The sequence below is a fragment of the Lepus europaeus genome, chromosome X (genome assembly GCF_033115175.1).
Source record: "Lepus europaeus isolate LE1 chromosome X, mLepTim1.pri, whole genome shotgun sequence".
In the NCBI taxonomy this organism is placed as follows: domain Eukaryota; kingdom Metazoa; phylum Chordata; class Mammalia; order Lagomorpha; family Leporidae; genus Lepus; species Lepus europaeus.
In genome coordinates, this window is record NC_084850.1 from 95,991,746 (window position 1) to 96,006,866 (window position 15,121).

Consider the following 15,121-nt stretch of genomic DNA (forward strand, 5'->3'; position numbering starts at 1 on the left):
GGCAGTTGGAAAACCAAGTATTGAGATAGCTTCTCTGACTCAATGTTATGGAGCACATTCAAAATGTCCACTCAATGCAGTGCACTGAAACAAAGACACAGACTTTATTTATTTAAATATATACAAATACATTTCCCAGCAAGGACAGGAGTTTCAAATCACAACTTTCTGGGGCAGCTGGCTCCTGTGTCCTTCTAATAGGATGGTGGGAAGTGGGGAGGGGGATTGGGTAACAGCATTAGGGCACAAGAAGCTCGCCAACAAGACAGAGTTAGGCAGGAGGAAGACGAAGAGAAAAACACTGGAGGAAGATGAGAGGGAGGAAGAAGAGAAAGATAAGGAGGCAGAGGAGAGGAAAGGAAGAAAGGGGGCCTTGGAGGAAGAGATATACCAGACACTCAGCAGAGCAGCTAACTTCAGATCCTATGAGGGGTGATGACATCACACATTCTTATGCTTCAGTTGGCTCAGCTGGGCCTGCTCCAGAGGAAAAAGTTACAGCGGGAAGAGGGGTCAGTGGGAGGACCCCGGGGCCTGGCACACATGTAGAAGCGGCGGCCCAGGTTAGGTCCTGGCTTCTTCACAGTACGCATGACACATGGCTCCCTGTGGCCCCCGCAGAGGGGCATGGGTGAGGGTCCCCCCAGCACAGACTTCCAGAACAAAGTCTGTACCTCCTTGTCATCTTTGACCTCTGAAGCCTTGGCCTGTCCCTCTACCACTTTGGTCATCACCTCCTGTTCTGGAGTCTTTGGCATCACAAGGATGTCCTTCAGCGGCAGGCGAGGCACCTCCAAGGCAGGAGAGGTTTGGGGATGGCTCGAGGAAGGCTGGAAGTAGCTCATCAGGTTCTTCTGGCCTCTGCTGGAACCAACCTGACTTGGCCGAGGCCTGGCTGAGCGGACACGGGCTTTGTTTTGGTGTGTCTGTACCCGAGTTTGACTGCTGAGCTGCAATGCTGACTCATCCAACACAGGACCTTGTTCACGGGGAACCAGGAAGCGAACAATCTTGAGTTGAGTGCCTGCAAATTCAGGAAGGAAGCGGGTGCACAGAGGCGGGCACTGTTTTGCAGGTACAGAGGACACATTCAACACTGCACCCACAGGGCAGTGGTCAGAGCCCATCACCTCAGGCAAGAGGAAGGAGCTCTGGAAATTGTCTATGACCAAGGTCCTATCCCCCAACACGTAGTCAAGCCGTGAACCATAGTTGAGATGACGGGCGCCGGTGACCAGTGACCAGCAGGTGAAAGCCCTTTCCTGCTTTGGCTGGAAGCAGCGGAAGCTATCAATAAAGGGCCCTGTGTGGGACCCTGCCTGACACCCCGGGTTACTGAGCAAGCCGTCCATCCATTTGCGACCTGGGTCCTCTTCAAAGCATTCCTGGGGGAAGAGACAGGCAGTAGATGCCTAAAACTGGAAGAAACCTAGACCGATTGTTTCATGTTACAAGCAAGAACAGCCTCTGGGACGGGTCTGTTAAAGAAGGGTACAATATACCTGCTATGGTCTGAATATGGTTTGTCCCCTCTGAAAGCCATTTTTAATCCTTGCTGGTAAACATTAAGAAGGTGGAAACTGGCCAGCGCCGTGGGTCAACAGGCTAATCCTCCGCCTGCGGCACTGGCACACCAAGTTCTAGTCCTGGTCAGGGCGCCAGATTCTGTCCCGGTTGCCCCTCTTCCAGTCCAACTCTCTGCTGTGGCCCGGGAGTGCAGTGGAGGATGGCCCAAGTCCTTGGGCCCTGCACCCGCAAGGGAGACCAGGAAAAGCACCTGGCTCCTGGCTTCAGATCAGCGTGGTGCACCAGTCGCAGCGCGCCAGCCACAGCGGCCATTGGGGGTTGAACCAACGGGAAAAAGGAAGACCTTTCTCTCTGTCTCTCTCTCTCACTGTCCACTCTGCCTGTCAAAAAAAAGGTGGAAACTGAATCCAACTATGGTGTTTACAGGAGGGACTTCTGAGGAGTAATCAGGATTAAATGAGGGCATCAAGGTAAAAACCCCAGGATTGAATCCTAGTGGTTTTAAAAGACACCAGATGATACACACACACACACACACAAGTTCACTCCCCTTCACTTACCATGGGGTGTCCTGTGTCACTTAGGGACCCTGCCAACAAAAGGACCATCACCAGATGCAGGCCCTCAACCTTGGATTTCTGGAACCAGGGGCCAAAATAAATCTTTTTTCTTTACAACTGACCCAATCTGTGATATTGTGTTACTACCAATAGAAAATGGGGCTAAGTCAGTACTCAAAAAACTTAAGGGGAAACCAGAATTGGGACTATAATATCAGCAGGAGGTGACTGACATAGTCCACGTAAGCAAGAGGTGACTGCAGCCTGGACCAGACTGGAGCCAGAGAAGCCAGAAAAATGAAATTAGGAGATGAGTTAGAACTAGAACCAATAGTACTCACTGACTAACTGAATGCAGGAAGCACGTTAAAGAAGGATAATATAAGAACCATTCCCAAGCATCTAGTTAGAGTAACAAAGGGGATGATGGTGCCAGCCAGAGATGAAAAGACTAGAAGAGCAGGTGTGCTGGGAAGTGAACATGTTCTGCTAGTCTGGAAATAGTATGTTTATTCTCTAAACTGCTATTATTACTTCTCTTTTCCTAGAAGGAAGAACAGAAGGAGGTGGAGTGTAGAGATCTAAGACAGCTTTGAACTAAGTAGAAAAAGCATAAAGGTACACAATGCTATCACAGAAACTCAAAAGAAACAGAGTGAGTGGGTGCCTGATGAGGAATGAGGCAGAGACCTATGGTTCACACTTTACAGTGTTTATCTCCACCATGACTGGATCACCATCACCATTTTTAAAAATATGCATTTATTTATTTGAAGGCAGAGTTACAGAGAAGAGAGGGAGACACACAGAGAGACCCTCCATCTGCTGGTACACTCCCCAAATGGCCACATCGGCTGGGGCTGGGTCAGGCTGAAGCCAGGAGCTTCCTCTGGGTCTCCTACATGGGAGTAGGGGCCCAAGGACTTGGATCATTTTCCATTGCTTTTCCAGGCACATTAGCAAAAAGCTGGTTCTGAAGTAGAGCAGTCGGGAGTGAACCAGCACCCATATGGGATGCCGGTGTCACAGGCAGCAGCTTAGCCTGCTGTACCACATGGCCAGCCCCACTATTTTTTCATTCTCTCATTTCTACTCATTGTCCCAGCTGGCAGCCATATCTATTTTATGTTATCCTTCAACGAACTAATCAAGGGGTCTTTCCACAGCCCCTTAACTGAGCCAAGCTCAGGGCTGAGTTGAATTGTGCCAGAAGTTACTGATATCCCCATCACAAGGCAAGCCAAGATGAGAAGTGACATATAGATTCTGGGGCAGCAGTTCTCATGGTTGGCTGCACAATAAAGTTACCCTGGGGGCTTTCAAAATATACTATTACTCCGGTCCCATCCCCCAAGAGAATTTGATTTCATTGGTTTGGAGTGTTACCTCCACTCCCATATTCACTGCTGCACTACAAGTAGCCAAGATAGGGAAATCAATCTACATGTGCACCGACAGATGAACAAATTAAAGAAAATGGGGTGTATCTCTACAAAATGGAGTATTAGTCAGCCACAAAAAAGAATGAAACCCTGTTATTTGCAGCAACATGGATTGAACAAGAGGACATTATGTTAAGTGAAATAAACCAAGCATAGAAAAACAAATTCCACACGTTATCACTCATATGTGGAAGCTAAAAAGTTGGTATCATAAAAGCAGAGAATAGAATCACCATTATCAGAGGTGGGCTGGGGGACACAGAAGGGCTGGTTTAACAGGAACAAAAATATAGTCAGATAGGAGGATTAGGTTCTAACATTCTATAGCACTGTAGGGTGACCACAGTTAACAATAATTTGTTGTGTATTCCAAAATAGCTAGAAGAGAAAATTTTAAATGCTCTCAACACAAAGACATGATGTTTAAGATGGACTTGAAAATTACCCTAATATGGGTCATAAATCATATATATTAAATCATATATTATTAATCATAAATTATAAACATGTATCAAAATATTACAACAAGGGGCAGGTATTTGGTACATCAGTCAAGACACTGGCATCTTATATTAGAGTGTCTGAGTTTTAGTCCCCGTTACACTCCAGCCTCCAGCTTCCTGCTAAGGCACACCCTAGGAGGCAGCAGGTGATGGCTCAAGTGGTTGGGTTCCTACCACTCACATAAGAGAACCTATTGAGTTCCTGGCTCCTGGCTTCTTCCTGGCTCAGAATTGGCTGTTTCAGGCATTTGGGGTGTGAACTTCCAACAGAAATATCTCTTTTTCTCTCAAATAAATGAAAAGCCATAATGGTTTTTGTAATTACAACTTACCACCATAAATATGTATAATTATGTGTCAGTTTAAACAAAAGAATAGCATTTAACACTAAGTTACTCCTGGGCCAAAAATCCAGCATTAGTTGGTTGAGTGAATAGAACCATAGTCAGCAGTGGGGCCAGAGCTCTCGAAGGAGACTTACTATGTTGATGGCATCACAGTGGTCAATGGGGCGGTGGGCTGTATTCAGGTCACCCAGAATGATAACATGGCTGAAAAAAAGTAGGATTGTCAAATGGATATTTAAGAAAGGGAAGCAGCAGTACTGGCCAACATAACTTTTTCTCAGGCCCATTAGCTCAGAGAGGCCACCTCCCACATTGTTGCTTTCTAACCAAAAGCCTATCCCATCAAACTTATCATAGCTGGCTGCCTTTCACACATGACCAACCTAACCTTGACATCCAAAGATGACACTGATCTCTCTTTGGCATGACTGCCTCACTTGTCCTTCAAAGCTAAGGTTAGATACTACTTCCTCCAGGAAGCACCCCTTGATAACTCCAACTCACCATCATTTTCCTATCCTTTCCTAGAATAAGAATTTCATTTGCTCCTTGCACTGTACCATCCTCATCTCATTTCACCCTTAAAACTACCCTGTGAGGTAGTGATGCATGCACTCATTTGACAAAAGTGAAACTAGAAGCAGCTCTAGCCTTGGGACTCCCAATAAGTGAAAGCAGGAGCTAGAACAGGTGTTCAAGAGTGTAAGACCCGTGTTTGTGTCACTTTATGTTGTTCTCACAGCTCTTAAGAGTAGGTCCTATTCAAGTGGATCTGCAACTAGGCTGTGAAGAAACTCAAAAACAAGATTCTATATGACTTCCAATGGAGTTTGACATAGGGCTGGGCAGACAAGAGAAGTTCGAGGAAACCTGGTGGTACCTGCCAGCAGCCAGGAGGGCTTCTGCTCGGATCTGCAGCAGGCGATAGAAGCGCATCTTAAAGGTCAGCCGTTCAGGCTTCCCAGGGTCCGCGTGGGGGCAGTACACGTTGATAATGGTCAAGGTCTTCTCATTTCCTTCCCGAGTACTGCAGACACGAGAAAGCCCCCAAAAGGAATCAGTTTCAAGACTCTTCTCCCCTCCCCATACCATGTGGTTTCCACTTCGTGGTGAGATGGAAGAGACAGAAGGAGATCTAGAGAGACAAATAAGCAGGCATGCATTGGACTTGGGGACTGACTACAGGTAAGGCAGAGATGGGGCATCTAGGATAACCAGATAAACCAGGTGATGATGCTACCATTCACAGATAGAATAGCCAGAAAGAGAGCACCTTGGGGCAAGAGTTCAGCACTAAGTTTAGAGGTGCATAAGACAGCTATAGAGATGAGAATTAAAGGCATAGAGGAGAACATGATTTGCCAGCATAAAACAGTGAGCAACCCAATCAGAATGAGAGTCCAGGAAAAGCAAGTATGGGAATTTTTGCGCAATTAATGCTCGTTTGTAAGGCAAGCCTTAGAGTCTCCACGTTCACAGGACAGAACTAGCAGTGTTCAGTGACAGGGGGATATGGGCCATTACCAGATCTTGTGTTGTGTGAGGAGAGCCCGGCCTTCACTATCCAGAGCCCGGAGCTCCTCTTGGGTGAACTCATCCATGTTTCCATAGCAACCCACGTCCCCATTCTGAGTGGCAAGTAGGCCACTCAGGCCTTCTTCAGCAGCCACGGGGGTAGCGCTGTCCTTACAGAAGGTGGCTACACCTGGAGACAGATAAGTTACTCTGAGCAGGTCTGGCAGCCAACAAGCCTGTTCCACTTCAATTATCCCCACTTAAGTCACCTGAGTCATCTTCATAAATTGTAGCTGCATATTTTTATGTATTGACAACTCTGCCAACTCAAAGGTCATGATGGCTCCCTAGAATCTGGAGCAAATCTACTCAGACCTCCCTACTCAAACCCTGAAGTCTCAATTCCCTCATCTGAAAGAACACAGAGGGGCCAGTGTGTGGTGCAGTGGGCAGACACCTGTAATGCTGGCATCACACCTGGGCCCCGGTTCATGTCCCAGCTGTTCCACTTCCAATGCAGCTCCCTGCTAATGTGACTGGGAAAGCAGTGGAGGATGGTCCAAGTCTTTGGGTCCCTGCACCCATGTGGGAGACCTGGAAAAAGCTCCTGGCTCCTGGCTTCAGATCGGCGCAGCTCTCGCCATTGCAGCCATTTGGGGAGTGAAGTAACGAAAGGAAGACCTTCTCTCTGTCTCTCTCTCTCACTGTCTGTAACTCTACCTCTCAAATAAAACAAAATAAAAAATATTTTTAAAAAGTTAAAAAAATTAAAAGACCACAGAATAATAACAACATGTAATATTCTAGTGGTTTTAGATTGATACATAAGAGCTTAAAAATTACCAGCTATTATTATCACATGCATTAATTCACTTATTCCATGTAACATGCTAGGAGGGAGGTATTATTTAATCCCAGGCAGTCTGGTTCCAGAGCTCACATAATTAACCCCCACATTCAGCGGTCCAATAGAATAATTTCATATATAAGAATTGTACTTCATATATTTTTAGCCCATAGCTCTATGGATTAAAAGCTTAAATTTCTTATTACCTTTTCATCAAATATTGGAAATTATTTCTCTCTACCTGCCTCCATCACGAATTTGAAGTTCCCAGAAAGCCCCATTTACCAGAATAGCCACTACGGTTTCTGCAGAAGCTGAAATAGGAGTTGTAGCCCTCGACAATAGCCAGGGGCTCTGTCAGCACATCCCCTGGAAAAAAATAAGATTAAGTCACAAGTAAAACTACTACCAAGGATGCACAAATGCTAGGAATCACAGTTGTAAATTAATTCCTTGCACAGACCCAGAGTTTAGAGTGAGAATAAAGTCTCTATGGTTAGAGGAGGAGCTAGGAAAGTAGGAAAAATCAGAAGGAATTGATATCTGAAATCGAAGGCAGAGGAGGGACAGACACTATGGAGTGGGAAGTAGAAAAACTAGTGGAAAGCAGGTCAAATCAGAGCTAAGCTTGGAAGTCTAGGTGACGGGAGAGGCTGGGGGTGGGAAATGGGAATATGGAAGAGGGAACTGGGAAGCTGAGCTGGGGGTGGGAAGTGAGAGGGAATTAGGGGATCTAAATTGAGAATGGAGGAATAGGGAAGGAATTGGGCGGTTTGAGAGCATGGCTGGAAATGGAGGGGGGGATCCGAACGGATATGGGGATTTCGAGAGGGAGATAAATGAAGTTCTGCTGAGGGCAGGAGACAGAGTGGGAATTAGAATTAGTGGGTTGGGAAATCGGAGTTTGGGGGTGGGGCGGAAAGGGATCGGGATCCTGAGCTGGGTCTAAGAGTAGCCTCTAAGGACAGGGAAACGGGAAAATTAAACAAGATATAGCTGCGAGGGAAAGTTAGCGGGACAGTAAAGTATGGTAGGGATTCTGGATTCTTGAGTGCTTACTCGTTACTTTTGTCTCCTGGAGACAGACGATATCGGCAGCCAGCTCACCCAAAATGCGTCCCATGGCCAGAGCGGCACAGTTGCCGGGTTCCTGGCATACCCCCCCTTGTATGGGGCTCCGGATCCCATTGATATTCCAGCTCACCACGCGCAACATATTAGAAAACCGGAAGGCCGGCCACTCGGCGCCTAGGCGCGGGCAACTTGGCGCTCGGAAACTAGACGTGCCCCGCCTCCTGTGCGTGTCTGCGTAGGTGTTCTCGTACGTGACGCGGTAGCGGGCAAACGCACGCAGGGTGGAGCTTCGAGCCCCTCCGTTCTTATTGGCGGGAGGAGGGACTGGGTGGAAACTGCAGGGGGCGCATCAGATACCTAGGAGAAATGAATTGTCAAAGGAAAATCTCTGGTTGGTTTCCTGCTCCTCTGGCCGCACAACTGGCCCAGACACCTGAGTCTGAATGGGTTTCTCTTCTGGTCAAAAGCCCCCCTGCTGTTTCCGGTTACTTACAAACGGGATTTCGCCAGTTTTTAAGCGGTTGAACGGTGTAGCATCTGAAGCCCCGCCCCCAGTGCAACAGGTCGGCAGGCTGCGGCGCTTGTGCCCCAGGGTTAGTGTATGCTAAGTGATCGATTGGAGTGAGACAAACCGAACTTCTTGGTTGGAGATGAGAACTGCTCTACTGGGCTGAAACTTAGGAGGAGAGCCTCAAGCTTTATTGGGGGAAGGGGCAGGAAGAGGCTGTCTCAAACGTGCCCCATAGCCATTATTTGTCTTGGACCTTATATAACATCCTGAAGGATGTTACTGGACACGTACGTGCTCTCAGCTCCATTTCTCAGAAGAGTAAAGTCGAGGCTGAGAGAATTTAAGCTCCAAAACAACATTGTCTCCCGATGCAGTTGGCTGTTCTGTATACATCATCTCATCTCATTCTCAGAAGAACACAGTAAGGAGCTAAATAAGAGAGGAGGAGTGAACTCGACTCAGTCTCACAGAAGTAGTAGAACCAAGATTCAAACCCTATATTAGTCAGTTAAAGGAAATTATTTCTTAGGTTTTCAGTGTCCACACACCTCACTACTTATGTCCCCCCCACAGTGGGTCCCTACAGCACTCTATGGTCCACTCTCCCACAGCACTTACCCCAATGCACATGTACATTTATGTCTATTTCTGTTAACAGTAGACTGCCAGCAACTTGAGAGCAATGACCATGTCTGATTCGTCTTCATAGGGGCAGGAGGCCCCTAATACTGGAAACAGTATTATATATTAGAGGCAATAAATATTCAACGGATGAATGTGCAAAAGGAAATAGCATATGAGCATCAGCAGGTCCACACCTTTTATGAGAGTACAAAAAATAAAAAATAATAGACATATCTAATGTCGACAGAAACACATAAGGTGGCATCCTTGGATTTCTTTTTTTTTTTTTTTTATTTGACAGGTAGAGTTATAGACAGTGAGAGAGAGAGACAGAGAGAAAGGTCTTCCTTCTGTTGGTTCACTCCCCAAATGGCCGCCACGGCTAGAGCTGTGCCAATCCGAAGCCAGGAGCCAGGTGCTTCTTCCTGCTCTCCCATGAGGGTGCAGGGTCCCAAGGACTTGGGCCATCCTCCACTGCCCTCCCGGGGCCACAGCAGAGAGCTGGACTGGAAGAGGAACAACCGGGACTAGAACCGGATCCCATATTGGATGCCGGCTCAGCAGGATTTCTTACCCGGAATTGCAACATAATTATTTTTCCCTACAGAATTCCACAGTCTTAGAACCCTCTTCCTCCATGACTTCAAAAAAAGAAAAAAGAAAAAACTGGTTGAGCTGCTTTTCCTCCTCCAGGACTTAAAAGTTATCTGCCAGTCGTTGTCATTGGAAAATAACTCTGTAATTAAAATTTTTTAAATCGTGCCTTGAGCTTTTTCATGCTTTTGAGGTTGTTGAGTAAGAAACAAGTCCCAAGAATGGGATAACTGGGACAAAGGAAAGGAACATGTTTGTTGCTCTTGCTTCATATTGCCTGATTGCTTTCCAGTAAGGGATTATGCCCATTTACAGTGAAAAGCAACCTGAAACTCAGCCCCAAGGAAATGCAGACCTTGCCTGTCTCCAGAGCTGCTTCTAATTTCCCCATTCTGCCGTGGCTTGTTAATATTAGTTCTGACCTTTGGCGTAACGTGAACACATGGTTGGACTGAAGAGAAAAGGCTCCAGTGGCTCAGGAACTTCTTTGGCAACTACAACTGCTGATATTTCAACAGAGCACACACACACACATACACACCCTTAACAAGGGTGCTTCCTCAGCCTTCCCAGGAACCAAAACGGAACGCCTCCAGGCTCCCTCTTTGATGCCACCCACTGGACCTGCTTTGGGGGTCAATAAATGCAAGACAACCAAGTGTTGGATTATTAGCGATGGAAGAAAAAACCTTAAGGAGAACAGGTAGGTGGGAAAGAAGAAAAAGTAGACAGGAATTTCAGAAATCCAAATCCGTTCTTTAGGTTCTCTTGGAAGCTTTCTTTGCATATGTGATCAGTTGAAGTGTGAATTAAAGGGTAAGGGGAGTTGGGAAAGGATGATCTCCACAACTACATCTAATCTATCTATCCATGTGATTTTTTCTATTCATTCTGATTTGCCTTTATAGGACACTGGCCCAAAGGGCAATTCTCTAGTACCTTTGAAAATCTCTCTAACTTGATCTATTTCAATTTCAAATGAAATGTGTACTAGAGATTAATCTCTTACCTCCACACTGGTGTATAAGGTAGAGTTAATTTGCGGTGACACACTGAACAAGATCTGTAGCTTCTCTGGGCATCAGTAGCTCCCTTAGTAAAATGAAAAACAAGGTTCCTAACTGTATTTCTTCAGAGCACTGTCTGAAGATAAATAAAGAGCAATGGGAGGACAAGTACCAAAGCCTTTTGGAGACATTTCCAGATCTCCATGCTCAGTCTGAGATTAGTGATCCTCCATTTTCTATAGCATCCGCTGGTAATACCACTCACAACCATCTGACTGTTCTTCCTGAATGACTACGATCTGTGGAGAGTTACTCCTAGGACTAGAATGCAATAAGGTTTAGGGCCCTGGGTGTGGGACTGAAAGTAGTTGGGGGATGGTGGGCCAGAGCGGTGGTTGGGAAGTAAGTGTACCCTATGTTACTACCACAATAACCAATATGCAGATACTTGGCCTTAAGCATATGGCTAGTCCGCCTAGAGGCTCCTAAAACAACTCCCTCCCATCCCCACACACAAATGCTTCACCCCTATATACTCTGAGAATTACCATTACAGAGACCTCATTTGTGATTTTATTAATCATCACTGTCTTGGTGGTGAGATTCACCCCATATCCCATACTTTAAGAGGGCATATTAGGATCTGAGGGCCTCAGGAAGTCACACAGTTTACTTTTCCTCCCTAGAGGTAGCCTCATTTTAGAATTTTCACCACAGTTATTGGTCTCGAGTGAAAATCTTATACTGAATGAGCCTTTTTACAGCAGTTCATTGGACCTTTTTCTAAGGAGACTTCATTCCCTTGTTTATTCTGTTCTGTCACATTTATGGTTGAGAAACCTTTCTAGAGGCTACCTTCTACCTCAGACCAAATTAGTTTCCCCATGCAATTCCCTCTATACCTCTCTGTTATAACATGTACCTCGTTGGACTGGGATTACTTGTGATCATGTTCATTTCATCCAAGGCAGAGATTTAGACTATGCATGCTTGTTGAGCAAGTATCCCCTCTGTACCCAGCTTGAGATGTACACTGGAAACACTGATCACCAGTCACTGAGATCAAGTCCACATGCTCAAGGATCTCACAGTCTAGCTGGGTAGCAGTTAGGAATATAGTTTTGGATACTTACTCAAATAGTTGGGAGCATATGTGCTATATCAGAAACAAAGACAAAGCCCATCCCAAACATACAGAGACAACTTCCTGGATAAGGGGAACATTGAACCAGGTCTTCAGGAGTGTGTCAGATTTCATTGAGAATAGGAAGGAAGAGAAGGCATTCCAGACTGAGCAAAGGCACAGCGACAGTATGTCTCAGGACCCAGTGAGTTAGCCAGTTCAGTTTAAGCATGGTATCTGAGAGGAGACATGACTAGATAGGTAGGCTGGGGGCTTGACTGAGATGTGCCCTCAATGCCAGACTGGGATATTTCCATGAAGTTTGTTTTGTTCTCCTTCTCCTTCTGTGATCAAAATTGGTAACACTGGTGAGGAATGTCATAGCTAGTTCCAGGCAGTTTTAAGTTGGGTTTTCAAGCCTGGAGTCCAGGTTTACTCTCACAGACCTTGTTAAAACCCCTCTAACTACCTGTCTCAGATTTCCTACTGCTAAAATTATCTTTATGCTTCTTGGCAGGGTCATGAGGACAAAATTGTAAACATAGAAGAGGCATTCATGTGACTGGCTAGATTACCTTAGACAAGCCACCCCCACACAAGACCTCAGTTTCTCTGTGAGGTCAGAGAGGATGTTTGTAAGCAGATAAGAGTACAGGATATGTTGTTGCTTTGTGAGCAATGGAAAACATACATGAAAAAAGTTATCGAGATTATTATCATTAACAGTTATACTAGTTAGGAGACTTAGGATTAAAAGGGTTGTATCTTCTACAGTCTAGTTCTGAGATTTTAGAGGTTTTGAAGTAATCTGGAAGAGAGGACCACACTCTTTTTTTAAAAAAAATTATCTTTAGTTGGCACATGATAATTGCACATATTTATAGGGGTACATGTGTGAGTACAATGTGTGATGACCAGTTCCATTGCTTCAAACATTTATCATTTCTTTGTGTTGGAAACATGCTGAATACTCTCTACAGGCTACTTGAAAATATGCAATCAGTTATTGTCAATCATAGTTAACCTACTGTGCTATAGAACCTTAGAAGTTTCTCCTATTTCAATTGCACCCCTGTCCCCATTAACCATCCTCTCTTACCCACAACCCTTCCCAGGCTTGGGAACCCATACTTTGCATCTATGAGATCAACTTTTTAAGCTTCTATATATAAGAACATGAGGTATTTTTCTTTCTGTGCCTGATTTAGTTCATTTAACATAATGTACAAGACCACATTCTTAAATTAGTCTAGCTTGATCAACCAACCAAAGAAAATTCCTGTACTGGGAGATATCAGGTTCCCAATGTTCTACTCCTGCTTTGACCACTGATTTGCTGTGTGACCTTAGGAAAATATTTCTCCTCTCTAGACTTCAGTTGTCTTACCTTAAAGCCTGAAATAAAATTATCTCCAAGGGATGTCTCAACTTAAACGTAAGTCCTTTCACAAAACCAGAAAAAGCAAAAATGAATTCATATGAGTGAGATGGTGAAGTATTTGGAATCATAGCAGCTCTTTATATTATAAATGTAAACTCTGCCATAATACTTGTTTCCATTACTGATAAAAGTTGCAAATTAGTCAAATAGTCAATTAAGCATTTATTTCACAAGGGGAGTTGTTACTTAATCCCATTTAGCATTTCCCAAGTTGTTTTACATGTATGAACACATTGAAATTTTTTTTTAAAAAAATGCAGAGTTACAGAGATGGGGCAGTGGAGGCAGGGGAGGGATTAATCTTCCATCCACTGGTTCACTCTCTAAATGGCTGCAATAGCCAGGTCTGGGCCAGGCCAAAGCCAGGAGCCAGGAACTCCATCTTTGTCTTCCATGTGGATGACTGGGGCTCAAATTCTTGGGCCATCTTCCACTACCTTCCCAGGTGCATTAGTAGGGAGCTGGATCAGAAGCAGAGTAGCTGGGATTTGAACTGGCACTCATATGAAATGCCTGTGTTGGAGGAGGTAGCTTAACCTGCTGAGCCACAACACCGGCCCAAACACAGTGAACTTTTTAATTTTAATTTGTAATTTGTTTTTAACAGATTCAGTATGATTTGTAGATAAAATTCTAAGAACATAATGACATTCCCTTCCTCCTTCCCTCCCCCTCGCTCCCTCCCACCCTTCTTCCCTCTCTCTTTCTTTTTTTAAGGTTTTGAGATAACATTTTAAATTTACATTATAGTAAACAGGCTTAGAAGTTTAACAAGGAAAAAGACCCTAGTTTAGTGGAAATATAAATAACGGCTATAAACAATAATTGGATGGAAAAATGACAATTTCACCCATATGCAGTAAATTTCAAAGTAATCACAGATCATTAACACCACAGTAGTACAACATTCTTAATCATTGGTGTGACAAAGCTATAAAAGCTTTACAAAACTTTATTTGCAGCCTAAAGCTGTACCTATGAAATTTGTATTCATTAAATAAAAGCTTTCTTAAAAAAAGCTATATTTGCAGCAATACTAATATACACATGCCAGACATTTTTCTTTTTTTCCTTCTTTTTGTTGTTTGCTTTTTAAGTTTTAAATCCCACAATAAGGGAGAACATGTGGTATTTGTCTTTCTGGGTCCAGCTTATTTCACTGAACAAGATGTCCTACAGTTGTGTCCATTTTGCTGCAAATAGTAGAATTTCATTCTTTTTTATCGCTGAATAATATTCCATTGTGTATATATACAACATTTTCTTTATCCAGTCATCTGATGATGGACACCTTGGTTGATTCCAAATTTTGGCTATTGTGAACATTGCTGATATGAACATGGTGGTGCAAGTACATCTTTGATACACTGTATTCAAGTTTTTGGGGTGTATGTCTGGTAGTGGGATTGCTGAGTCATATGGCAAGTCTATTTCTAGTTTTTAAAGAAATTTCTACACAGTTTTCCACAGTGACTGCACTAATTTACATTCCCATCAACAGTGTCAAAATATCCCTCTTTGTCCACATCCTCGCTAGCATTTGTTACTCTCTGGGATTTTAGCCATTCTGACGGGGTGAAGTGATGTCTAACTGTGTTTTTTTTTTTTTAAGATTTATTCATTTACTTGAAAGACAGAGTTACAGAGAGGCAGAGGCAGAGAAAGAGAGAGGTCTTCCATCCACTGGTTCTCTCCCCAAATGTCCACAACGGCTGCAGCTGGGCCTATCCCAAGCCAGGAGCAAGGAGCTTATTCTGATTCTCCCACGTGGGTGCAGAGGCCTGAGGACTTGGGCCATCTTTTACTGCTTTCCCAGGCCATAACAGAGAGTTGAATTAGAAGTGGAACAGTTGGGACTGGAATCCATGCCCATAGGGGATGCCAGCACTGCAGGAGGTGGCTTTACCTGCTACTGCCACAGTGCTGTTCCTTCTTATTGTGGTTTTGATTTGCATTTCCCTGATGGTTAGTAACAACACATTGAATTTTAAGCAATCCTAATCTCT

At 44.5% G+C, this 15,121-nt stretch overlaps 1 protein-coding gene across 2 annotated transcripts; it reads right to left on the reverse strand.

Annotated features, from left to right (window-relative positions):
* Window positions 1-86: 86 nt before the first annotated feature.
* Window positions 87-8,033, reverse strand: APEX2 (apurinic/apyrimidinic endodeoxyribonuclease 2). 2 transcript variants are annotated; one of them, XM_062183866.1, is made up of 6 exons: window positions 7,801-8,033; window positions 7,027-7,110; window positions 5,904-6,084; window positions 5,260-5,406; window positions 4,514-4,583; window positions 87-1,385 (listed from the first exon to the last, which is right to left on the reverse strand). In XM_062183866.1, the coding sequence occupies exons 1-6, from the start codon at window positions 7,955-7,957 to the stop codon at window positions 468-470; spliced, it is 1,557 nt and encodes a 518-aa protein (XP_062039850.1). In that variant the 5' UTR covers window positions 7,958-8,033; the 3' UTR covers window positions 87-467. The 2 variants fall into 2 exon arrangements, with proteins under 2 accessions (XP_062039850.1, XP_062039851.1); XM_062183867.1 differs by lacking the exons at window positions 5,904-6,084; window positions 7,027-7,110 and having other exon boundaries at window positions 7,801-7,888.
* Between the last annotated feature and the right edge of the window lie 7,088 nt (window positions 8,034-15,121).